This window comes from Drosophila navojoa, chromosome 4 (genome assembly GCF_054131105.1).
Source record: "Drosophila navojoa isolate 15081-1374.11 chromosome 4, UAZ_NAV_1.0, whole genome shotgun sequence".
Lineage (NCBI taxonomy): Eukaryota > Metazoa > Arthropoda > Insecta > Diptera > Drosophilidae > Drosophila > Drosophila navojoa.
Genome location: NC_142892.1, coordinates 23607223 through 23633215, shown reverse-complemented (window position 1 = coordinate 23633215; position 25993 = coordinate 23607223). Strand labels below are relative to the sequence as shown.

Sequence of the window (25993 nt, the reverse complement as noted above, 5' to 3'; positions counted from 1 at the left end):
ACTAATCTATAATTGATAGTTTAACGTGACATATACAAATAAAATGCAAATTGGGTGGAGCTCGCCCGAGCTCAGTGCTCATAGCAATCATTAACTTTGTCCTCCTTGTTGAATTGCAGCAATATCAGCTCGTAGGTTACAATCGTGCCGGCCACCTGCGTCACTTTGGATTTATAAACAGATTTGAGAGCATTTCGGAAGGATGACAGTTCATACCGCTATGACAACGCCTCGGGTTAGTCGAAAGAGCTTCAGGCCCGTTAGGGCCACCTGGTCCATGTGCACCTCCTCCGAGAAGCGCTTTAGCTGTAGTCTCAGAGTTATGAGAGATCTCTGGCAGTGGAAGAGTAAAGTATAGTATAGGACTTACCTCAATGCACCAGTAGGGCCTCGGCACCAGTTGAAAGATGGCCAAAGGTCGCTTGGACTCATCGTTGACACTGGCGCTGTAGAGCGAGAGTATCAGAGTGCGACTCAGCAAATAGCTCAGCGAGAACCAGAAATATGCTGTGTGCGATGCAGAAGGTTTCTTCCTACAGCGAATACATGAAAACGGGTTATGTGGATGTTGATTGGATCGCCTTGGGGCTAACCTACTGCAGGCTCTTTAAAATCTTTCCACATATAAAGTACAGATTGTTGCTAAAGCAGAGCAGCGTTATAGCTGATATGGCATCATCCACGACGGTGCACAGCTTGCAGAGATTGCGAAAGCTGATCCGGTTTTGTATCCAGAACTCAGCACTAGTGGGCTGAAAAGAAAATGCCCGATTGGGATTAGAAGTATCTATCTTCATATACATATATTCAACATTCCTTTGGATGCCTACCAATCGAGCTTCACGGAGCATATGGTCGTTTAGCTGCCGGAACCGTGCCGCTAGAGAAACGCTGACGGCCATCACGAAAATATCGTTGAAGCTCCAGGCAAAGGTTGCTAGCACATTGATCACTTTTCCAATTAGTCCCAGAAGCGGGGTGTAGTCGACGAAGTGGAAAAACATGGAAAAGTTGATCACCAGGTAGCTGTTGATGGGCTGACTGGGCATGACGGGACACGCGTTCACATAGTACAAGCTGGACAGCATGCTCAGCAGGTGCTCCACTGCAACGAGGAGGGCGGATCGTGTCAGCTGTGCAGGATCTAGCTGACTGTAAAGCCACTACGTACCCAACGAGCAGCCTATGGCTATCATTATGATCATTCGGATGTGCGAGGCCAATGCGGCACGTTCGCGCTCTGTACGCAGCATTGGCAACTGGGACTCCACCGTTTGCCACTCCAAGACCACCGATGGCCACTTCATGGCCAGCTGGAAGAAGGCCACCGAGATGGCGAAAATGGAGGCATAGAAGATGAGCGTTTCCACCGAATCAAAGTCGAAGTTGACGAGAATGACAAACATCGCCATAAACCCAGACGAAATGCCAAACAACACAATTACAACCAGTGAATAACAGGACCGAAAGCTCTGCCAGCGAAAGCTCAAGTCCTCGGCGCACTTCGACGAAATGCCTCTCACAGGCATCAGCGCAAAGATTTGAGCTATGATCAACACTATAAAGAAGAGCTAGTATTGGATTATAGACGAAAGATTATTAGATATAATAAGTATAAATAAATATATATTTGTATTTCATAAGACCCACCTAAATAGATAGCACTGTCTTATCAAGACTATCTCACTAACATATTTTTTCGTTTCCAAGTACGGGCTAGTATTGTAATAGTATAATAGCATAAATACTTTAGGGTTGACTCAAAATGGGAGCTAATCGAAATTACCTCCTTTAACTATATTAAATGAATTTTAAGTTTTTTTTAAATTTAAAAACACCATGTTGTCTATAGGGATAAATTAATAATACTAGTAATACAGGATTTATGGCTAGCATGGAATAGATCATGTATTTAAGTCCAAGAAATGTATTATATTATTTTTTGGTTTTCATTTAATATTTGACAAAACTTTTTCAACCATGTGAAATATTCTGAAAGCATCGAAAAAGGGTGATTCTTGATAGGCTGTAATGCTTTATATTTGATAACAAGAGTTACTGTGCGACTTTTCTAGTCATTTTTAAGTCGAGCACTTCCCCATTCGAAACTAGAACAGTCGTACTTCTTTGCTTTTATTAATTGTTTGTTTACACCAATGATTTGTAATTACCTGGCTTGATGGCCTCGAGGAATGACCCATTGTGCACATAGCTTTCTCTATCAGCGCGATGCAGGATTCGCTTGACCTTGTGAGGAACGAATTTACCGGTATTTTGCCTACGTCTTGGCCGAAAATTCAGTTTCTGATTAAAAACGGCCTTAGGCTGTGCGCTATTTACATTGGGGCTAAAGTCAATTCCTGAGTCAGATGACTTTATTAGGCTTCCCACTTACTCGCAGTCAACGCGTGCCCCACGCCAGAAATTGATGAGGCTCAAGCTTTTGCGACGCCTCGTCGCATCGCCCACGGTCCTGGCCATGTTCTGTGCCCGAGTAGTTAAAGTCAACAACTGAAGGTGGGTTTCTCTTTACTGCCAGCCCGGCCAATTGAATATCTGTTTTGCCTATCTGTTTACAATCTGTGTGCAAATGGTGAACTGCAAACAGCAAATTGCTGTCGGTGACAGCCCTATAATTTATGTACTGCGATTTAGTGCACAACTATGAATAGAATATGCTCTTGGAGCCGCCCGCGCCTCGGTTGCAAATGCTCGTCTGCACCTCGGAGCCATTCATTTGATTGATTAGCACCAGCTCGTAGACCATCAGCGTGGCGGCCATCTGCAAGAGGGCGAGGATAAATAAGGGCCAAGGGGGTGGCAAAGCTCACCGAGAAAATGAGGCGTCTGGTTAAAAAGAAATACCCTTTTCCACTCAGGGCGAAGCGGTTGGTCAGTATGATCTCCTGAATCCGGCACAGCTCCAGGCACCAGTATTCCGTTGGTATTTCAAAGAGGGTGTACGATATCTGCCGAGCCTCTTGTGGAATCGAAGAGGCGGCAAACATCATGTTGGACACGCGCGCTATCACGTAAATGAGGCAGAACCAGAAGTACAGCTCATCCATGAAGCTGCCCCTCGCCCTGCACAGAGTCAGAAAATGTCTTATGAAATATTTGAGGACGAAATACCAAACAGCAATTACTTGAAGCTGTGATAAATCTGCACACAGACGAAGTACATGTTGTGTGAGCAGGCCAGAACCACCATGCCAGAGAGCTCCTTGTCGTACAGCCTCAGCAGATCGCAGAGGTCCAGCAGATCGTAGCGCAGCTGCTCCCAGAACTCGCTGGGCATCTGCTGGGTCGAGTGGCGCCGTATGCGCCAGTGCATCTGCCGGAAGCGGAACTGCAGGCCGCGACAGATCAGAGTCAGGAATATGTCCACGAAGTTCCAGACGAAAGTCATGGCCAGAGTGGTCCACTCAATGAAGAGCGCCTGCGGCACATTGAAGTGAAACACCGAGAAGAGCTCCTGTCGCTCCCGCTGAAAGTAGTTCAGCCAGAAGTCCACGTCCAGCTTGCACTCGTGTATCTGCTGATAGTTGCCATACAGGGCGCTGCCCACGTACGTGAAGTGCTCGCAGAGCGCGGCCAGCAGCATGCCCACGCCCCAAAGGCGCAAGCGCCGTCCGAATTGCCGACCCAAATGGCAATCGTAATCGGGCTGCAGGAAGACCAGCTCGCACTGCGCAGTCCGCCGGATGAGGTACGGCCATCGATACGCCAGAGACAGGAATATGGACAGACAGGCGATGCAAATGACGCTAAAGCTGAGCGACCCTACGGGGATAAGAAATAGCGAGATAGATGCAGGAATTGAGGGAATATGAACAGAGTTAGTCCTACCTATGGTGTAGATCTTTAGCCCATGATCAATGACCACTTTAGAGGAGAGTCCGAGATCCATGATGGCAAAGGCCAATATGACGACACTGAGCACCAGAGACGCCGAGAGCCAGCGAAAGCGCACATTCTCAACGGGGGAGCTGGGCCAGACACCGGACACGGGAAACACGCCAAGAAACTGCGACAGAACCAGAACTAGGGCAAGCAATTGGAGAATATGTTGATAACTATTATGCAGGTTTAGTGAATGTTTTATAACAAATTATTTGGTTCATTATTATATTTATTTTATTGCTGAAAAGAAAACCCATACGAGGGCATTTCCCCACAAAAGTCTGCTTGGCTTTTGGTAATTTTCTTAAAAACTTAAAAACTATTATATTGAATTGTTTAAATATATTTTTACGGGTCTTTAATCAATACTGCAATATTGAATATAAAATATTATTTTTAATATTATTTTATTAATTGATGAGTTTATTCATATTTACCACTTTATACAATATTTGCCCGAAATGGATGCAGATTGGATTGAATTCCAATTGAAATTTTTCATATAGTACGCATTTCATTGCAGAATAGCATTGGGTTTTGAAATTTCATGTGGTCTAACTGAGATTTTTTCGTATTTCCTTTGGGAATGATAATAATATATTTTATATACAATATTTGGGTATAGTATAAATAGTTCATTACATTTTCACAAAGGAGTCTTTTACAGTGAGTGTTTCTAAGATTAAAGGTTCGTGAAATTCGAACTTTAGTTCTAGTGAATGAAGCTATCATATAGTAACTTGGTAGTACACAGTAATTTGGTAGTATATATTAAAAGAATCATGCCCATAATTGATTAAACTAACCTTCAATTAAACACGTACTATAAGCATTATTTTATCAGGAAATGCTAGTTTCATTGAGTGCTACTTACAGGGCCCAATGGCGTGCTGGAGCGTGTTTTTATTGCACCTCTGTCGGCGTTGCTCCATTGCTTGACTGTTTACTGGACTGGCAAGTGGACATGCGAAAAAAGATTCGTTCAGCTCTGTGGCGATTGCAATCGCCAAGCGATTGTGTACAACGGGGCGTATGACGGATGTTTATTAATGCATTCGCAGTTAAGATCTGAATGGACAGGCATGACATTTCAAACTGCTTCTGAGTGTTGGCTAGCTTATCAATAATACAAATATCATGGTACATTTTCTCAGTGGGGCGCCCACTAGGGAAATAGGGGATAGTGCATTTTATTAAGTTTCAGCAGTAGACGGTTCTTTGCCTTATCGTTGCCTGGTTAATGACATCCGATATCATGAGCTCATAAGTGATAATCGTTGTGGCCATCTGCAAAGCGAAGAGTCTGTGAATCCACAGAGATTTGAATGATTTACCCCCTCACTTACAGACAGCACGAGTTGCCGAGTGACATAGAAGAATCCGTTGCCTGATAAGGCGGTCATGTCATTGCCTAGCTGTTCGCTGAAGCGCTGAACCTGCTCGACACAAGAAATCTATCAAGGAAGGGATTTCGGAAGTGGGTGAATATACGAATGGATTACCTCTGGGGTCCACGCCTTTGAGGGCACATCACGCAGGGCTGTAATGATTTTCTGCTCGAATTCGTTTATTGAGGAGGTGATAAATATGGTTAGCGTCGTGCGAATAATGGCAAAGATTAGCGAATACCAGAAGGCCACCATGACAATGAGATCCACACCAATGTTTCTGTTGGCAAACGAATTATAAGTCTAGCTACATGTAAGGATCCCCATTGACTCACTTGAAAGTATTGAACAACTGAAAGCATATGAATGACATGTTGTTGCCAAAGGCCAAGAGTATGAGTGGAGCTACAGCAGAGTCCAGCAGACGCACTAGACGCTTCAGGGCCAAATAATGCTGTCGCACCTCTGTCCAGAACACGGCAGGCATCACCTTGCGATGCACGGCGGCGATGCGGCGGTGCAGCTGATGGAAACGTGCGGCCAGCCCAATGCCAATGCACATGAGGAAACAGTCGGTGAAGGAGCGCGGATAGGCGATGGTCTCATTGATCCACTGAAAGTAAATCAAAAATGAGCCCGCACCCTCACTGTCACTCGAGAGAATCACCTCAAGCAGGGGCAGCAGCCAGACGTGGTAGGGGAGTATTTCGTAGAGATGCGGTCGTTCCCACTTGTAGATGCTCTCCAGGTAGCTGACATTAATGTTGCATTGCGTGCGCTCCAGGTTGCTTAGGTGGCAGGAGTTGGCCAGCAGCAGGCAGTGCTCCACTGTAACAACAGATACTGTACCCATACGCATCTACTCCATCGCTAGCTCACCCAGTGCAGATGACATAACGAGGCCCACAACGATATTGATGCGCCGCTTCATGTTGTACTCGCCGTAGAAGCGATAGGGCACGCTGAGGAAGAGCTGCTCCACGCGATGCCAGTGGCGCATGATGCTGTGCCAATGGAACGCCAATCTCCAGAAGAACAGGTGCTCCAGCAGGCAAACGACGTAGAGTGCCAGCGAGCTGGACGTGTGGAAGGTGACGCCGACGCTGCTGACATGATTCAAGACGGCACCGAATTCGCACAGGTTGAGTAGGAGAATGATGGCCGAGTAAAATACGCGTGGACTCCGCCATTTGAATCGAATCTGGTTCACATCGACGGAGCGTATGTTGCTCACGGGCAGCAGAGCATAAGCCTGTGATATAAAGAGCACTGGGAAATGGGAAATTTAAACAAAGCTAATCTCTGACCAAGTCGCAGCCGCAGCAGCAGCAGCAGCAGCGGGAGAAGCAGCGGGAGTAGGCGCGTACCTTGGGAAACAGCGCGATGGAACGTTTCACCCTGCGGCATGGCCTTTTACTGACTGTACACGAATTCCGCGAGAGCTTTAGGTGCAGGCAATGAGTGGAGGCGTGTCTGCGTTTCTTTTTCTTTTTTTGAATTCAACAATTTAGCAGCCGGTATTTACAATAATTGAAAGATAAATGTGGCCGACTGTCAGCCGGCATGACAAATTGTAATTGCTGTTGCCATTTCCATTCAGGCGCACAGGGGCAGCAAGCCCTTGCGGCGGTTGGGCTCGTCGAATTGCAGCAACACCAGCTCGTAGGTAACTATAGTGCCAGCCATCTGAACGGAGGGGCAGTTATTTAGAAATGCAAAATAAGCACCAGAGCTGTACGCACCCCAAAGAGCAGCCTGCGGGTTAGGAAATAGAATTTCTTGCCGGACAAGGCAACGGTTTGCGTGGACATCTGGAATATGAGCCGCTCGACCTCCACGCACCAGTTCTTGCTGGAGACGCGACGCAGCACGCTCAGCGCGCTCTTCGACTCGTCGTTGATGGTGGCTGCCGTGAGGAACACGCAGGCCGTGCGACCCACCAGGTAGAGCATGGAGTACCAGAAGTACACGTAATTGATGGGCCAGCGTAACTTACTAGATATAAGAGATGGGAGGAGACTTTTGCTTCGATGCAGATCAAATTATCATGCTCTGATTACTCACTTGAATATGTTGAGCAGCTGACAGCACACGAAGTACAAATTGTTAGCGCAGGACAACAAAATGATGCTGGACAGAGCATTGTCCACGCGCTCCAGGAGCTCACACATGCGCACGTAGTGCTCACGGATCTCCATGAATGTCGTCTCCGGCACACGATCCTCATGCTCCAGTCGGCGAATCCGCTTCGAAATCTGCTCGAAGCGGTAGGCCAAGCCCCGGCTGATCATCATTATGAATAGATCCATATAGTTCCATATGAAGGTGCAGGTGCCATTTACCACCTGCAGGAAGTTAGAGATATCACAGGGTTTCGCTTTGATGGCCTTAAGACAAGTAAATAAAATAATCAATAGCCTATTCAACATCACCCCTTTCCTCTTCATCTAGTATAGTATAGTAAATTATAGTAAAGTTAAATAAATATGTAGGAGTATCCGAATGGCTTACCAAAACATAGACGCCTAAGAATCTAGTGTAGGGCAGTAGTATAAACACATAATCGTAGTTCAATTTGACGTAACCGTCAAAGGACACGTCCATGGTTGAATTGTAATTTTGCGTACAGTACTTGACGCGCTGCTTATAGCTGACGATGGCAGAGGCCAGATACAAACTATGCTCCACTGAAATGGGAAAAACAACGCATTATGAAGAAAATTAAAGGAGCTCGTGGTCTTTATCTAAATCTCACCCAGCGACAAGGCTATTATAATAAGTGCAGGTTGTCGCACGCGCTGTGACAAGCTCCTGTTGAGCACCTCGTATGGGGCCTTGGTGAAGATTAGCTCCAGGCGTGTCCAGTAGCGAATCAGAGGCGGCCAGCGGCGCGCCAGGTCGATGAATAGAATGCAGGCGCACTGCACACAGGTGAAGAACACCTGACCCACTAAACAACAGCGAAATGACATGAGTTTCTGGTTTCGTCCTCCTTCTCTCCTTGGCTAATACCAACCAAAATTCTTTGCCGTAACGCCTATGTTGAGCAGAAACTTCAGCATGCTTAGCGTTAGCACCGAGCTGGCCATCATGAAAATCACGGTCACAATCATCGGCACCGACTTGAAGCGGAAATGCACGTGCCGCGGACTTGCCTTCCTGATGCCAGTCAGTGGCATTATGGCAAAGCACTGACCCAACAGCATGACTATAGAGTCATATATAGAGAAAAACAAAGACCCGATTAAGAACGGTGCCGCTACCGACAGCAGAGTACTCATTCACGGATGAAACACAACTGAAGTGGGGCTCTCGCTCAAAAAGATTCAAGTTAGAAGGTATTTCACGCCCCAACCCAACAGATAAGGTTAATAATAACCTATCCGTATCTTTGAAAACTTTTCTTTTAGGACATTAATTAGAAAACACTGCTTTGAGCTAAGATGAATCCGATAAAAACTTTTTTTCTTAGGTTCTCATGTCTTTCTCATTTTGAATACAGGCATTTCTGAGATACCGGAAATAGCATTTGCTAAATCCCTATGGGGCATGTCCAGAAAATCAAAGCATGAGGATATCCAAGAGTATATACATAAAGGAGTACCATGAATGATCTTAACACAGCTATACAGCTGAGAGTATTTAAGCTCTGTAAATGTATATTGCTTTTAATTAACCAGTTCAAGAGCTGGGAAAGGGCAACTCGATAAAAGTTAGGGGCAGTAATTATACTGCCTAATCCTAGCCATTTATCTCAGCTATGACATGAATTTAAATTCTATGAAAAGTATTTTGTTTCAACGGACAAATATTGGATAAAAATGCACGCGATATGTCTTTCCATCATATGTGAACTATTATATATATTCAAATAACGCTACTTACTGGGAGAAGCGGCTCGATGAAATAGATCCAATTGAGCATAGTCCGTGGTTGTCTCACTCTTTATGACACGAAAGTCGAAATTGTCCTCATCTGAATTCTTATTCTGGGTGCTTTTGGCCAAAGTATTCGGGGTTTGCCGCAATTTCCAACCGGCCTGTCCGTCCATGTCGCTGGCCATTTGAGCACTGACCCGGAGCGCCTGCGTCTATGCGGGCCTCCACCGGGAAATGTATTTTTAGAACTGCTGGTCACTCTGGCCAAGGGAAATTGCAGTTTAAAAACGCAGTTAACACGCGCTGCGTGGGAGTTGGTTGCTGTAAACAATAATTAGGAGCTAATGAGAAAAGCCCTGTGCATGTCTATGGCGCCTGAGTAGGCCCTTAGTCAACATGCGGCACTCTGTGCTTAAACATCCGTTCGAATGCGATCGAAACATTTTGAGCCTGTTGAAGGCGAAGCGGAGGCAGCGACGCGCCGCAGTTGAGAAAAAGTGGCGCTGCGCTGCCAATGCTGAGGACTTGGAGCAGCTCGACACATTCCATCGTGCCGTACGGCCATGTGGGTAGACTTTGTGACTCGAAAGAACCTCACGTCTCACTCGGCTCTTTGTACAGATTTGTGCCTGGCCCAGGTGTTTGGCATGATGCCGCTGGCAAATGTGCTCAGTCGAAGTCCTCACCGGGTTCAATTTCAGCTACGCTCATATGCCACCTGTTTGTCAGTGCTGTTTCTTCTGCTAGGAGGCGTGAAGACCATGCGCTTAGCAACAAAACTTATTCAAGGCGGCCTAAATGCCAAGAGCATGGGTAAGTCAGGAAATCGTATTCCATATTTATAAGTGTGCTAAGGGCTCTTATCAAATCTATGTTGCTGTCTTTTAATATATTTAAGTTTGTAATATTTAATATAGGTAAGTGGCAGTATAACCCATTGATGATTAGAATCCATAGAGTTTAAGAGTCTATCTTAATTAATGAGTTTCTATTCTTCAACAGTGAGCGTCGTTTTCTTTACGAGTGGAATGGTAATCTGTGTGAGTTTTATTTCTTTGGCGCGCGGTTGGTCTCGCCTGATTGTGCCCTGGACCGGCATCGACATTATAATGCTCTTCCCGCCATATGAAAAAATGAAATATAGTCTTCGACGGAAGTTGCTTATCGCTGGATGCTCTGTGGGATGTCTGACACTGCGTAAGCCACCATGTAACCTAGAATACTAAGAATTTATTCAAGACAGTGGTGTGTTTTTCATAGTGGAGCATTGGCTGTATTACGCATCGAGCTATACTAATTTTCGAATACAAATTATGAGATGTCAACCGAATGCTACTCAGATACCCTTTAAGGAGTACATGATGAAGGAATTCGCCGATATTTTCGAATTGGTGCCCTACAATTACATCTTTATATTCTATGCCTTTGTAGGTCTGACTCAAGTTGGATCACTCAAATGATAGTAATGAGACCTGTTTGTTCACAGTTTCTGAATGGCACATTCACTTTGATCTGCAACTTCATGGACACGTTTATAATTTTGATAAGCCTTGGCTTATCCCAACGATTTCAGCAGATGGCCACGCGCGTTTTGAATGCCGTCGAACGGGTAAAAAATACAAAAAATAATAAATGGTATTAACCATTCAAAGGAAGTAGAATGAGCTCTTGCAAATATGTTTAATTGGGGTTGAGCAGCCCATAAAATAACCTATAAAATATGTATGTATTCATACTCTGAATCAATTCAATCTACCATCCAGCATTCAAGGCAGTCCGTTTTACTGTCTGTTTGCCCATAAGCCGTCTATTCGTCATAAAACGCTACAGACTAACCATTAACAAAATATCTCCTTTTATGACATTCGATAAGTCATATGGTTTCGTTAAAATCGATAAAAATCGATATTTTGTATTTTAATCCTGAAAGCTTGTTCGTTAGACTTGAAGAACAATTTTCTGTATAAGTTCGTATTAAGTTCGGGTGTTGGATAGCTTATTTAACCTCATTCCCACACAAAATTAACAATTATAGACTACATATGTATATTTGTATACAGGGCCCAGTATCTCTCCTACTCGGGCAGTCACGTCCATAGCAATCTTGTTACATCTTTCATTTTGCTTTCCCACTTTAAATTGCCCTGCATTCAGTATGTGCCTGATGTCGAGTGGCATGAAATACGCATGCATCACATACTCTTGTGTGAGCTCATGGATTTGGTTGAGGCTAATATGTCGAATATCGTTTTGATCTCCTGCTTGAGCAACATCTACTTTATATGCAATAAGCTGTTGACCATATTTACGTAAGTGCTTTCTTTCACTTCGTCTGAAAAGTATTTAACTTATACATATTTACTTAATTGGCTTACAGTAAGCTCCATTATCCCATCAACTACGCCTACTACTGGTACAGTTTGCTCTATTTGCTGTGTCGCACCTGCGCCGTTTTCATCTGCGCCTCAAAAATTCACGAAGCTTCGTTGCTACCTCTGACGGCCCTCTCCATGGTGTCTAGTGAACACTGGACCGCGGAGGTGCAGCGTTTCAGCCATCAGCTGGGCAGTCACTACATAGGACTCTCCGGCTTGGGTCTGTTTCATCTGACGCGCAGGAGTTTCTTTGGTGTGAGTGTTGCCCTTGATTCTGTTTTCAAATATACAAACAGCAATGTAAGATCTATTGTAGATGATGACGACATTGGTGTACTATGAGTTTATGCTATTACAATTGGATGCCAAGAACAACAAGGATGATCTGTCCAATCTGTGTGGGTGATTACATATGAGAACAAAGTTACACCAGTCGGAAAATTTACAACAAACAGAAAAGAAATATAATTATTTATTATTTCTTTTCATTATAGATTTACAATAAACTATTTCTATTAATGTTTATCCATATAAAACTTGATTATCGAATGATTAGTTCTCCGACTCACAGATATCTGTACTGTACTAATAAGCAAAATAATTGACGAGAAACAGCTATGATGTGAATTGTGTCATTAATTTGTAAAAAGACCATCTTTTTTATATAGCTTAACTAATTTTGTATAGTATTCTTTAAACAGATTGTTACGTATTTCAAATTTTGGACCAAGCTCTAGTTAACCAAAATTAAGTAGTTTTTTATATAGCAATTTTAAATAAACATGAACATAAATGATATTCTGCTATTAAAATTATGGGTTCTAATGAGTTAAAGAGAACATTACAGCTGAGAGCAATTACTAAGAGAGATTACAAATTATTTTTTGTCTTGAATTTTTAAGAGACTCTGGTAGTATAAATATAGCTGTCTATTAAAGTTCTGTCTCAGTTGAAGATGCATGGCGAACATAGTCAAGGTCGAAGTGTCGACGTATATAGCATGTCTTAAAGCATGTCTTAAAATGTGTTTCTACAAGTTTAGCCTAGTCGAACTTATACATATCTTAATGAATGAATCATAAACGTGAGTACATACATAAATATGTTTTTAAAGCGGGCGCGTGAGGATCTATTTACAAAAACATATATATCATCATTTAGTTAAGCTTAGACCACAGCACACAACAGTTAAGTTAACTATTGAAATTATAATTATAATTATTGAAGTATTGGCAAGATGCATGTGCAGCTTGGGGAGGTCTGACAATTAAGGCACCGACTGTGTTTACTTAAATAACGTCAACCCAATTCGATTCGCTCTCTGTTCACTAGTTCATGCCCATAATGGGCGTTAAATATCATTTCAAGGTGATGCGCAAATAACTGACAAAACCGACGGTGTTAAGCAGTTCTAACTATTATACAATGGGGTTTTAGAGTTTCCTAATGTATATGTATAGGATTCATGCTGTACAGCTCTCAAAAAGATTGAAATAGATGTTCAGATTAGCCATTACGAAATCGTTGTATCTATATAGATATTAAGCAGGTAAATGCTCTAATCGTAGTGGAACCTAATCGTCTAGTGTTAATGCAAAATATAATATATAATATAATATATAATATAATACTAATAATATACTATACTATACTCAATTTGAATTATATATTTTTATTAGACAATCCAATTCGATTCTTTAACGAAAGGCAAAGTATCATGTTTTATAACAATAATTAAGCAATTTTCTTTATATTTATACTCTTATATTTGAGGTAATTCTTAAATGTAAACTAAGTTTATTTCGGTTATGGAAATATTTCAGAGTAAAACAGGAATGAGCTCCGGATTTCATCAGCTTTGTGATATTTCAACATATGTATAAGACTATTCGTGATAATTGGCCTGTAAATGATATTTCATTTTTTGGGCTTCGCTGGCAAGTGCGACTGTTCACATAGGGCGGGAATCCACAAATTGGGGGTAACCGAAGTCGTTTGCCATTAGTTTCAATTATACGAATGGACAAATGTAAATCTGACAACTGTACAGCTATTGTTACGCCAACTCAACGACCTGTCATACAGAAAGGAAAAGATAGAGAGAGAGAGAGAGAGAGAGAGAGGTAGATAGAGCGCTTAGACGTCGATGAGCAAAGGGAAAGTCTGGACTATAAGTTTACAGTTCGAAATGGGTTTTCAATTCACGGTTCGCCTTGACACTGACACTGACACTGACGCTTTGCCAATTAACACTTTCCTGGTTACCTGCAATTGTTTATAGCTGCGACGCGGCCCCAAGCGGGGAATGCCCATTCGTAGGAGCAATTATCCTGTCAGAAAACTTTGTGCGCCCCATAGATTTGCTCATGTGTGTGTGCAGTGTGTGTGCGTCTGCGTGTGTGTGAAGCAACCGAAACTGGTAGCAAAACAAAATGCCAACAAAAACAAACGCGGGTGGCTACAGAGGCGGCGGCACTGCCGTTTCCGCTTCATTTCCAGCACGTGAATCAGTTAACAACCCCCGAGACTCCGAGCCAAATCCGAACGAGAAGCCAGAGCTGGTGTGTTTTGACGCAGCTGTCATGGCAACAGCTGAGCCCAAGCAAATCGAACTTGGATAATGAAAAGTGAGCACTGTGAGCACTGTGAGCACTTTGTGGCAAATCGAATCGAAAAATTTTCATTCGCTCAGAACGCAACAAACCGCCAAATCGCACGCAAGCTGAACGGGACGCGGATCGGAATTAGGCATGAGCCAGCATGGAGATACCAGAGACTGTATCTGTGCGAAAGTTCCGCGAGTTCACCCCGCGACAAAAGCATGAGCTGTATGAGACGCTGCTGGAGCTGACGGACTCGATCGAGGAGCTCCCCAAGAAGTCGCTGCGCAAGACGCTGGAGCTGACGCTGGCCGTGTTGGAGTACAAGGGACAGTTGGCGCAGAAGTTTGAGCAGAGCGACGAGAAGCGCCTGCAGGATGAGAACGAGAAGCTGAAGCGCATGGTGCAGAAGCTGGAGAACGAACGCGACGGACTGAAGATCAAGAACAAGGAGGTAAGTGCTCACTCACTCTCAGTCTGTTGGCCTGATCGAAAATATATTCGCTCTATCGGAAGCTGGCTGCGGAGCTCAAGCAACAGCAGGAGCAGCTGAGGCAGGCGGCACAGCAGGCGGACGCCAGCGACAAGGACTCGTCGGATCCACTTTCCGAGCTGGACAAGCAGGAGCACCTGCTGCACAACATCGAGACGAAGAACAAGCATATCAAAAGGCTTCTACGCGAAATCGACGTATGAGACTCACTTGATCCTCAGCCAAAGTATTTCCAAATAACAGCCTTCTTTTCGTGCAGACACTGCAGAACCAGAACATCGCGCAGTCCAAGACCATTGTGCTGCACGAGCAGGAGCTGCAGCAGATAAGGGCCAGCCTGCAGCAGCTCTCGCAGGACATCACGAAGGTCGAGCAGGAGCGCAAGTCGCTTATGCAGCGCGAGCAGCAGCAGAGCCTGGAAATCGCACGTCTCGAGGGCAACGTCACTTTCCTCGAGGAGGAGCGCGAGAAACAGGATCTGGAAATGCGTCAGTTCCTGGATAAGTATGAAAATCAAGTGGTCAGCTGGAGGCAGCAGCTAGACAAAAAGGACAAAGAACTGGAACAGATGCGCAAGAAGTTAGAGCAGACGACCTCAGGGCAGAGCACATCGGACTCCACGCCCAGCAGTAAGCAGAGCCCCCGCGAGGAGGAAACTCATCTACGACATGTGAGCGCACAGAAAATTGTTCACAACTCTTAGTTAAAGCTCTCAATTCCTTTTCAGCTGCTGGAATTACGCGAGCAACGGATCGAATCTCTGGAAGGCAAACTGAAATCGATGTCGGATGAGATGGTCAGCTCCACGAAGGTTATGAATCAGCTGCGCGAGCAACACGAGGGCAAGAAGAATCCCCAGCAGCCAAACGCCTGCTGCAAGCTGATCGAGGAGCGCCTTCGCGCCGCCAATGCACGCTCGAAGCAGCTCTCAGAGCTGCTCGACAGCACCGAGCAGGACAACGTGCTCAAGGCTAAGCAGGCGCTGCACGCTCTGAGCGCTCTGGAGGCCTATAAACGTGGAGAGGATGGCCTCGTGCCGGCATTGCGCCGCTGCTCGGAGCTCGAGCAGAAGCTCGCGGAGCGGGACAAGCGGCTGCGCAACTACACCCAGGAGCTGAACGCCATGCACGAGCTGGAGCAGGAGAACTCCGTGCTGCGTCGACGGCTCAACATACCCGACGACGTGGTTGTCCTCTCCAAGCAAGTGCGTGCCAAGCAGCGCAACAAGGACAAGCAAATCGAGAGGCTAACGCTGAAGCTGCGCACTTCCGAGGAGCTGCGTCTGCAGCTGAAGCTAGACAAGTGTGAGCTGAGGTGAGTTTGTAGAGATCACTGATTCCTAATCCGAGTACTCACGGAGCTCACGCAATCTTCAGGCGCAAGCTGCTCGAGCTGCAGAACGGTCAGCCCCAGACTATGGATGACTCTTTGCATCAACCCAGTGAAGTTGGTGAACTGCCCCCGAGTGCTCCGCTGGAAAGCTCACCACGGCGCGGACAAGGCGACGGCGCTGCCAGCTCCGAGCTGCAGACCAAATACGAGGATGTACTCGCTGAGAACGAGACTCTGCGCATGGGCATGTATGAGATTTTGGAGAAGCTGCGGGAATACGACGGTACGTCGAGTTTTATTCCGTTGAATAACTTTGAATAACTGTTATTTCGTTGCAGCTACCTCGGAGCACATCACTATAGACTCCGAGCTGCTGCGGCGTCTCATCGAGGCGCTGCCCAGCGGAGCCGGTGTTCCGCATCTGCACAGTCAGTTGCAGGAGCTGAAAGCGCGCGAGGAGGCTCTGTGCCAGCTCCTGCATAACAATGTCAGTGATTCGGAAACGGGCGAGTTGTCGTCGGTGCAGAGCATGCGGGATGTGTCGGATATGAACGAGGAGCAGACAAGTTTCGTGGGCATTGATTCGGCCACGCGACCAACCACACCGACTGACGCAACCGAGGGATTGCAGCTGCCCGTCATCATTGAACAGGAGCTGGAGCCGGAAGCGAAAGCAGAAGCGGAATCGGAGACGGAGCCTGAGCAGCCCAGGCCTGGAACAGCAGAACTGGTGGAGCTGACAATCATTCGCAAGCATTATGATGAGTTGCGCCTGCACTTGGCCTCGGATGGCAACGAGCTGATGCGCTACACCCAAGAGCTCCACGAGCAGCTGATTGCCTTGGAGAAGCAGCTGCAGCAGCAGAAGAGCTCCTATGCCTACATGCGCGAGGATTACGATCAACTGCTGACGGCCCAGAAGCGACAGGAGCTACGCCACATTGAGAACTCGGCAAATCTGCAAAATCAACTGGAGCAGCTCAAGACGGAGCTGGCTGCCAAAAGCGATCAGCTGGCCACAGTGCAGCGCACGCACCTCTGCACGGCGGAAGAGCGACTCCAGCTAGAGCAGCGCATTGCCACGCTCAGCATGCAGCTGGCGCAGGCCACGGATCAACTGATGGGCGAGTTGAAGATTGAGGAAGTCTCTGCGGATTACGGCATCGTCGACGAGAATTACCAGCTGGATTATATAACGGCCGCGGAGTTCGAGAAGCAGCGACTCACCCTAGACACGTGGGCGACCCAGCAGGCGGAGCTGCAGCGCGAGAAGAAACAACTCGAGGGCCTCCTGCAGGTGGCCAACGGCCAGATACAATCGCAGCAGAAGCTGCTCAACGAGATCACCGATAATCATATCAGCCTGCGTCATCTCGTGGCGGATCTGCAGAGCAGTTCCACTGACAAGCTGTTGCTGGCCAAGATGCAACGCGATTTGGACATAGGTAGGTGAATCTTGGCATAAGTAATCGAAATCTAAGCTCATCTCATTCCAATGTTCATTCAGCCAAGGCAGACACTGCGCGCTTGGACCTGGAGCGCAAGCGTTTGCAGCAGGACGTGGATAATCTGAGTACCCAGCTGCAGGCAGCGGAACGTCTGGCCAGCCAGATGCAACAGGACTTCCAACTGGAGCGAAACAATAGCCACATCAAACAGAAGTAAGTCGAGTTAGTTGCAGACAAACCTGCTATGCTGCTATGCCGGTGTCCCTGCTGAGTTAAGAGTTCCTAATGTGGCTTCAATTTTTTTGCTACTTGTCTTACAGATTTCTGCAGCGTTCGCTGTTTTCACTCAAGGAGAAATACGCCAAATTTACACCCCTGATCTTCCTCAACAATTTTGTGTTCTCTTACCAACAACTAAATCAACGACTGATGGAGCAGCAGCAGGTGGAGCAATCTGGGGAGAACACAGCGCTCGTCGAGCACGTGATGCAAGTGGTGCAGGCGAAACTGGCGCCCAACGAGGAGAATTCACAGCAGTTGATCAAGCTCATCAAGTCGGAGACGCAGTCCCGGCTGCTGGAGCAGCGCTGCGAGAGTCTGCAGGCCAGGCAGTCCGAGCTTCAACAGGAGTTGAGTGAGTTGCGCTTGCAGCATGCTGCAGAGTCGGAGCATTGGCAGACGATCGAGGCGCTGTTTGCGGAGCCAAAGGGCGAGCGCGAGGCATCCACTCTCGTGGATGTGGCCACCAATACGGAGGCGGCACCACCAGTGCCCGCCTTGCGCCGAGCGGCGCAGCTCATCGACAGACAGTCGTCCCCCATTGGGTCGCCGAAGAGGCGGCTATCGAACCACGACACCACAACCCAGACCGAACGCACCACAAAGCAGCTGCTGGAGACAGCTGTTCAAACCAATGGCTGCAGGCCGCGCCAGAAGCAACAGCAGCAGCATCAAGCCGTGCAAACGGCGCAGGATGAGGAGCTGCTGCAAGTGCGGGCAGAGTAAGAAATGCATAATAGAGGATCCGATTTTCGATTTGATACTTACCCCTTTCCGCAGGCTACTGGCAGCAAACAAACGCGTGGAGCAGCTGGGCCAGCAGCTGGAGTCGACCAACTGCCGCAGAGAGTCGGATAGTCAGCACAGCGGCATCGTGGAGAAGACCATTCTGTCGTTCCACACTTTGCTGATGGAGAAAGATCAGTCCATTCAAAAGTACCAGGATCTGCTGCAAACGGAAAGGGAACAAGGTCAGCAGCTGGCCACGAAGCTAACGGCCGAGAATGAGACGCTCAAGGCCACGGTTACAAATTTGAATTTCAACATTAAGACCAAGGATCTGGAAGTCCTGGAGCTGAAGGCCAAATTGGAGCTGCACAAGCCGCCAGCCCATGCCAATGTTCAGGCAAATGAGACTTCGCTTGATCTGACGGATGAGAGAATTGAGGAAATGTTTGCGCGCAGCTCCGTGGATAGAGGCACCCACCAACAGGAACATTCAGAGGAGGACGTAGATGCGGGAGTTGGCGACGAAGCGGCCGGAGAGCGGGAGAAACAGGACACCGAAGAGCTGAAAGAACTGCCCACACTGCACAAGCAAATCAAGGAGCTCAAGGACAAACTGAGCTACTACGAGCACAATCTGGTGACGCGTGAGGAGGAGGTGGAGATACTGAGGGAGAAGTAAGCTTATCAAGGAAAATATACAAAGATATTTAAATCTAATCATAAATTACTCAACAGACTGAAGCTCTGCCAGGATCGGGAGAAGTGTATGGATAGCAGCAACAGTCCCGAGCTGGAGCAAATGCGCGTCTTCCTAGAGGAAAAGGACAAACACATTCGTGACCTCATGGACACCCTGAAAAACTTCCATGTTTGTATTATTGTGGATACTTCAAATGTGGTGATTCACTTAACGCTTTTATCCCTCTCCAACAGGATGACCAGCAGCGCTACATTAACGACACTTCCAACTATTCGGCTGAGCAGATTGCTAAGCTAGCCGCCGACCTGAATCGCACCGAGGCCACCAACAAGATCTACCACACCCAAATGGAGGCTCTGCGTCGCCAGCTGGCCAATGTCACGCAGCGCGAGAAGCAGGCGCGCGACTTGAGTCAGTCGCTTCGCCAGCAGCTGCTCAAGCGTCCGGTGGTGTCAATCAAGACGGAACTGAATGCTCGCGTGAAAAACGAGAATCTGCAGAAGCGGATTCAGCAGCTCGAGCTGGAGCTGGATGAGTCGCGGGCGCAGCTGCAGCGCCAGCAGACGCTTCTGGAGGCCAAGCGCACGCGCAGCGCTAACGAGGTGGGTCTCTGGGAGAAGCAGAAGCGATGGCAGCAACAGGCCGACAAGTTCAAAAGCAAGCTGGAGGAGACGGAGCTGGCGCTGGACAAGACGCGCACACTGCTCCAGGCGGCACGCACGACAATCGCTCGACTCGAGAAAGACAAGCATTTGCTCGAGTCGAAGGTAGGCAAGGCGGGAGCAGGGGGAGCCACTGCGGCGACCACAGCAACTGGTGCAGGCGGTCATAACGCTTTGAAGTGTTGTCGCGCTCCGTCCTGCCCAAATCTGCATCATGTGGGCGCCGCAAAGTTCACACCCTCGCCGTCGGAGAGTCCAGAAACGTACACAGGGCCCAGCAGTGAGTGCAGCTCGCCGGCTCACAACCAATCCCACCCGAACTCCACACACCACAGCTTCTATGAGCAAGGACAAACGGAATTGATAGAGGCCCTCAAGGCTCGGATCGAGATGCAGCAGCGGAAGATCATTGCCATGGAACTGGAGGGGCGTGGCAGCAATGCGTTGACAACCGAACTGGAGAAGCTGCAGGAACGCTTCCAGGCGGTCGAGGCGCAAAACATTCGCCTCGAAGCGCGCAATTTACAATTGCAGCTGGATTCGGATCTGTTGCGACAAGGCGATAGAAGCGATCGCTTACAAAAGCGCATCAAACATCTGGAAGAGTAAGTGATGTCTAATGATGTTCTAATCCTCCTTCTCAAAATCCACCGACTAAGCCAATTACTCTTATAGCTATATCCTTGCACTCAAGGAGGAAATGGCGCGCAACGAGTCACGTCGAGACTTGTGCAAATGCAGCGGATTGAAGGTCAACACTAATCACGGTCAGTCCGCTGAACATACAATTCTTTCGCTGCGTAACTTGGTGGAAAAGCTGCGTTCAGAGAACAAGTTCCTCAAAGATGGCCGCACCTCCATGGAGTCGCGTGGTTCCACTGACTCACTGTCTGCATCCGCGGAACTGGCTCGGCTCCAGCAGATGCATGCGGATGCTTTGGAGAAAATCAGTGCACTGCAGCAAGAGGTTGGACAGCGCAGCACTGATGGAAAGGTAGAGTAGAAAACTAAACAGAAGAGCACTACCGATTAATTAATATTCTTATATCTAGGATGAGGAACTAAAGTACATTAAGGAACAGCTCATGAAGAAGACACAACTGCTGCAAAAGGCAAAAGTTCTGCTGACGCGCGCTGCGGCCAAGGAGAAGGTGCTGAGAGAACAGATCGCAGTATGGAAGCGCAAATGCTCTGAGCTACAGAATGTGCCCGTTATCGAAGAAATTAGCGAGTAGATTTTGTTTAAACTAAAATTTGTAAAAAAAAAACTGAACGAAAGCGCGGTAAAGGCTAGTAAAAACGTTTCAAAATCATACAATTCCTCTTTCATGGCGTTGCCATACTGAGAAACATAAGTTATTTGAGGCTAAGCTGTGACGTCACACGACATCACAGTGGTTACATTAGCTAATCGATTAACTGTAAGCCGGTACACGTTATAAAATTCATATTCCTCTGGTGTTGCCGGACCGCGAATTTCAACAATTTGACGTCAGTCGACGCACTTTTGCTCTTAGTTCACATCATTCAACTAAGATTACCTAATTTACTTTGTATACCATTGTAATTGGACGCGGCACAAAAGAACGAAGATTGTATTCATAAATGTGGACTTCGCTCTACGCTGCGATCACAATGAGAAAGTACTGAAATACTGAAGGTATTTGAATCAAGCTGTCATACAATTATCAAAGAATTCAATTTAATTACTTAATAATCGTGATAATTCACTTATTACAGTGGATTTGTATACTACGAACTTTATAAACTCATACCAAAATGTCTTATGAGGGGTTTAAGCAATTGCTTGTCCAGAAAGAGGACAAAATTCTGGTCATAAAATTCAACAATCCTCGTAAGAAGAATTGCATCAATTACAATGGATACAAGGAGCTAGGCCGTGTCCTGGGCACCGTTAATCAGGATGACTCCATTTCAATCGTCGTGATTACCGGTGTAGGAAGCTTCTTTACGGCTGGCAACGATTTGTCCCAGAAATCCGAAATGAGCGACATGGACGCCTATCTTAAAGAGACCAACGATATATTCAAATCCATGGTCTCCAGCTTCCTCAATTGCACCAAGATTATTATCACACTGGTCAACGGCCCGGCCATTGGAATCGGCTGCACCATCGTGGGACTCAGCGATGTGGCTTGGTGCGCCGAAGAGGTAAGCCACAGTTTGTTCAAATTAAAGTATGCTACAGCAACTCTCTTGTGCAGGCCTATTTCGCGACACCCTTCAGTAAATTGGGTCTGGTGCCAGAGGCCTGCTCCAGCTTCACCTTTCCATTAATCATGGGCCGTTCGAAGGCCACAGAGATGCTGGTGCTTAACGAAAAATTGAGTGCCCAGGAGGCATACCATTTTAATCTCGTGTCGCGCATCTTTAGGTTAAATGAATTGGATTCTGTGGTGTGGCCAAAAATTCGCGAATATGCCGAGCTGCCGCCCAACTCGATGCGTGAATGTAAGCGCTTGATTCAGTTGTCCTCGCGGGAAAGTCTTCTTCGAGCCAATGATGCAGAATGCGAAGCACTGCTAAAACGGTTCTACGACAATGAATGCATACAGGCCATCATTGATTTTGCTATGCGCAAGTCAAAGCTTTAATTTCAGAGCTTCATATTAATTGTTATTCGTGATTTTTTGCAACAAAAATAAGTTTCCGATATTAAAACAAATGTTTATGATTTTGAGTGCAGCAGGTTTTATATTCTGATTGCAGCAAAATTTTACATTATCATAAAGGAATATTTGTTAAACCACTGACCAGAGAACACATAGACTAGACATGTAGAACAAATTTTTCTACAGCTCGAAACTGTTAAGTTGAGCGACCGCTATACTTCGTATTTGCTCGGCTCGGTCGCTGGAGGTTCGAGCAATGAAAATACTGCATGACAAAAACAGTGCGCTGTGAGCGCTCAACCGAAATGGTCCCAATTCCGTATGAAGCGCAGCTATGAGCCATTTTTTCTACTCTTTCTCTCTCTCAGTCCCTCTCTCTCGCTCTCTGTGGTCGCTGAAATCATCACTCTCAGCCACTGCTGCCAATTCAGCTTTTTTCCCGTCAAATCTGGCTTTTTCCGAAGACAAATTGCGGGAAATATTTAAGAATTGCGGGAAGCGGGAATTCTGGCTTTTTTTGAAAATGAATTAGGCTTTTTTCGATTTTTTTTAATACTTCGATTTTTTTTAATACTGAAAACATGTACTTTGTATTAAATATTGTATATATTTTTTGTATATATCGAATGCTAATTGCCTTAGCCTAATATGTATATCGTTCGGATATGTAGCACTAACACACACTTAAGCTAAGTCTTGCACAAACCTCTGCGCGCACCATGGTTAACATGGCGGTTGTAAGAAAAGAGCATGTAGAATCCGATATGTACAAAGGGTATGATTTTAAAAAGAAAATCAAGTCTTTAAATATCGATGCAGGCCTCGAACAAGAAATTCGTGCTCGCTGCTCTTCTTTTGTTATTGAACTTATCAAGCAGCTAAAGCAGAGGTAACCAATTTTTCTGATTCTTCTACCGACCGTTAAATAATTTTGATTTTATCTGCAGTCTCCCCGACAATTTTAAAATCTTAAAAAACATTGACGTTTTTTCCGTTGATAAAATTGTGTCAACTAAAAAAAAAGTAATTACAGAATTGTTGGAACACCTCCAAGTAGACAGAATAGCCGACATTGAGCGGCAGTACTATGATATTAATCTAGTTACGTGGGAAAACGTTAATGACAGCTCCGAATTTTGGAATGAAGTCTCCAATTACAAGGATTCTGGCGGCAACCGCCGATTCCTTGACTTGGCAGCTGTTGCCCTGCAAATGTTTTCATTACCATGGTCCAACGCGGAGGTGGAACGCGTATTTAGCCAGCTTAACTTGGTAAAGTCCAAGTTAAGGAACTCAATGAGCCTAAGCACAATAAACAGTATTCTTAGCATAAGGTAATATTTTATTGAGAGTGAAAAGATGATACCGATATATATATTACTTTTTTATTTAATATAACACACAGATATGGTTTGCGAAGACTGGGCAAATGCTGCTATGAATACAAAGTTCCTTCAAATTATCTTCGCATGATAGGTACTAACAGGTCGTACGATTCTGAAACCGATGCTAGTCGCGAAGAATTAGATAGCATGCTAAAAATCTTGTAAATTTAAAAAAAAAACAAGTAAGAAAGCTCTAGTCGAGACTGCTCGACTACGAGATCCCCTGAACCCTACAAGCAACTGATATTTCAATAATAACCACACACGCACTCATGCAAACAAATACACGCACACACACACACACTCATATATACAGGCGATTGCGCTTGGATTGCGCTGCAGTGTTGGCAATATTAGGAGAACTTATTTGTTGAATAATTTAATTTCTAGACGTACGATCGTAATGAAACTTTCAGAACGTATTCATATTGTTTAAATGTATGTGTATACAGAAGCACAAGTCTCTAGTATTTGATATACGACTTTTACAAAGATGAGGGTGAGGGGGTGGATTTGGGGGTGGGGGGTAAATTTTAACAAAAACCGAAATTGTATGACATGCGTCTTAATATACATTTTAAATTTGGAGACTGTAGCTTGAAAGATGTAGGAGATATAATTTTTAAACTGATCTTCGATAAGGTTTTTTATCGATAAAAAAGTATCGGAATGAGTTATCGTTTTTTAGTGATAAACTCGATATCCGCGTGATATATACGGACATTTTAAAAAAAAGTTGAAGTCTCTAGCTCTTGTATCTTCTGAAATCGACGCGTTCAAACATACGGACAGACGGACGGACGGACGGACGGACGGACGGACGGACGGACGGACAGACAGACGGACAGGGCTAAATCGACTCAGCTCGTCGCCCTGATCAAGAATATATATACTTTGTGGGGTCTGCCACGCCTCCTTCTGCCTGTTACATACATTTTAACAAAACCATTATACCCTGATTTCCCATTTTCAATGGGTTCAGGGTATAAAAAAAACAATCAAACTATAATAACCGCTTTTTTTAAGGCTTTTTTGTAAAAATTTTCAGCTTTTTTTTCCGTTTCTTCCATCTAAAAACAGCTTTTTATTCTGGTAAAAAGTTGGCAGCACTGCTCTCAGCCGCGCACAGAAATTGAAATTTTTGTTCGCGACGATCCCAGCTCTTTCCTTTTAAGTGAAGGGTATACCGAAATTTGTAAAGCGTTTGCCACGTTCATACAAAATGCTAGCTTTTTCATAATTATTTCTAAAAAGGGTATGAAAGTGTTGATGCTCATAATGAAAATGTTTTCGCGATGAGCATGCACACACACAGTCTTCGTTGCTACATGTATTATGAGCATTTGTATGCCTGTGTGCGAAGCTCTTGCTGCCTGTAGCAATTTTAAAGCCCAGCATTTGCATTTGGTCGATCATGAGAAGTGCTCACATACATACATACATATGTATATATGTACATTTGATTGTGTGTACGCATGCGATACGATGGATTAGCACTTGTAGAAGCATTTGTTTGCCTATTTGCCTTTACATGTGCGTGTGTGTATGTGCATGTGTGTATGCATGGGACATGAACATTGGCGTGTGCCTACCTCAACTTAGAATTGTCTGAATGATTTTGGAGAGGCGCGCTTATACATACATATGTATGTATGTATTTATGTAAGTAGCTGATCAACTAAAGTGACAAGTGCATATGCCAATTCTTTTTAGAATTTTTTTTTTATTGTCATGCACCTGTATATGTACATATGTAAATATATGAACAGGTACAAGGGATCGAAAATCGCATCCCATTTCGTATACTGAGCTTAATAAGGTACTAAACTTTTTTTTTAATTCCTTCTGATAGCCAACCCACGATCATTAAAATTAAATCCAGGTGCTTAAATGTAAGCGCGAGTTACCCGCCAGTAACTATACTACACACATACACATACAGTATGAGTTATTCGCCGGTCACAGTGCCACAAAGAATTGGCATATGCACTTGTCACTTTAGTTGATCAGCTACTTACATAAATACATACATACATATGTATGTATAAGCGCGCCTCTCCAAAATCATTCAGACAATTCTAAGTTGAGGTAGGCACACGCCAATGTTCATGTCCCATGCATACACACATGCACATACACACACGCACATGTAAAGGCAAATAGGCAAACAAATGCTTCTACAAGTGCT

At 45.5% G+C, this 25993-nt stretch overlaps 7 protein-coding genes across 9 annotated transcripts; 3 read left to right on the top strand and 4 right to left on the bottom strand.

Moving 5' to 3' along the window:
• Positions 1-24: 24 nt before the first annotated feature.
• On the bottom strand, positions 25-2325 carry Gr64e (Gustatory receptor 64e). Its single transcript, XM_018102250.3, has 7 exons — positions 2172-2325; positions 1172-1558; positions 831-1105; positions 598-752; positions 371-533; positions 217-306; positions 25-155 (listed from the first exon to the last, which is right to left on the bottom strand). The coding sequence occupies exons 2-7, from the start codon at positions 1527-1529 to the stop codon at positions 72-74; spliced, it is 1125 nt and encodes a 374-aa protein (XP_017957739.2). The 5' UTR covers positions 1530-1558; positions 2172-2325; the 3' UTR covers positions 25-71.
• On the bottom strand, positions 2318-4908 carry LOC108652152 (Gustatory receptor 64c). The gene is made up of 4 exons (XM_089259017.1): positions 4778-4908; positions 3147-4044; positions 2832-3084; positions 2318-2782 (listed from the first exon to the last, which is right to left on the bottom strand). The coding sequence occupies exons 1-4, from the start codon at positions 4833-4835 to the stop codon at positions 2663-2665; spliced, it is 1329 nt and encodes a 442-aa protein (XP_089115143.1). The 5' UTR covers positions 4836-4908; the 3' UTR covers positions 2318-2662.
• Positions 4909-5074: 166 nt separating this feature from the next.
• Gr64b (Gustatory receptor 64b) lies at positions 5075-6776 on the bottom strand. Of its 2 annotated transcripts, XM_018102247.3 has the most exons (7): positions 6659-6776; positions 6171-6560; positions 5959-6119; positions 5627-5904; positions 5406-5571; positions 5250-5339; positions 5075-5190 (listed from the first exon to the last, which is right to left on the bottom strand). In XM_018102247.3, exons 1-7 carry the CDS (start codon positions 6696-6698, stop codon positions 5104-5106), a joined length of 1212 nt encoding a protein of 403 aa, XP_017957736.1. In that variant the 5' UTR covers positions 6699-6776; the 3' UTR covers positions 5075-5103. The 2 variants fall into 2 exon arrangements, with proteins under 2 accessions (XP_017957736.1, XP_089115144.1); XM_089259018.1 differs by having other exon boundaries at positions 5627-6119.
• Positions 6698-9509, bottom strand: Gr64a (Gustatory receptor 64a). Its single transcript, XM_018102245.3, has 7 exons — positions 9177-9509; positions 8308-8499; positions 8047-8241; positions 7803-7978; positions 7356-7636; positions 7034-7286; positions 6698-6977 (listed from the first exon to the last, which is right to left on the bottom strand). Exons 1-7 carry the CDS (start codon positions 9352-9354, stop codon positions 6888-6890), a joined length of 1365 nt encoding a protein of 454 aa, XP_017957734.1. The 5' UTR covers positions 9355-9509; the 3' UTR covers positions 6698-6887.
• A 56-nt stretch (positions 9510-9565) lies between these two features.
• Positions 9566-11950, top strand: Gr61a (Gustatory receptor 61a). The gene is made up of 8 exons (XM_018099880.3): positions 9566-9734; positions 9791-9982; positions 10172-10366; positions 10430-10596; positions 10656-10778; positions 11324-11478; positions 11547-11799; positions 11861-11950. The coding sequence occupies exons 1-8, from the start codon at positions 9566-9568 to the stop codon at positions 11948-11950; spliced, it is 1344 nt and encodes a 447-aa protein (XP_017955369.1).
• A 2144-nt stretch (positions 11951-14094) lies between these two features.
• Positions 14095-21253, top strand: Cep290 (Centrosomal protein 290kDa). 2 transcript variants are annotated; one of them, XM_018101955.3, is made up of 14 exons: positions 14095-14171; positions 14237-14598; positions 14661-14834; positions 14897-15307; positions 15365-15951; positions 16014-16252; positions 16308-17414; positions 17477-17630; positions 17738-18418; positions 18477-19100; positions 19161-19293; positions 19359-20392; positions 20463-20781; positions 20840-21253. In XM_018101955.3, exons 2-14 carry the CDS (start codon positions 14305-14307, stop codon positions 21020-21022), a joined length of 5940 nt encoding a protein of 1979 aa, XP_017957444.1. In that variant the 5' UTR covers positions 14095-14171; positions 14237-14304; the 3' UTR covers positions 21023-21253. The 2 variants fall into 2 exon arrangements, with proteins under 2 accessions (XP_017957444.1, XP_089115241.1); XM_089259115.1 differs by having other exon boundaries at positions 14095-14180.
• A 54-nt stretch (positions 21254-21307) lies between these two features.
• On the top strand, positions 21308-22450 carry Dci (Dodecenoyl-CoA delta-isomerase). Its single transcript, XM_018101960.3, has 3 exons — positions 21308-21447; positions 21528-21959; positions 22013-22450. The coding sequence occupies exons 2-3, from the start codon at positions 21567-21569 to the stop codon at positions 22400-22402; spliced, it is 783 nt and encodes a 260-aa protein (XP_017957449.1). The 5' UTR covers positions 21308-21447; positions 21528-21566; the 3' UTR covers positions 22403-22450.
• Positions 22451-25993: the final 3543 nt, after the last annotated feature.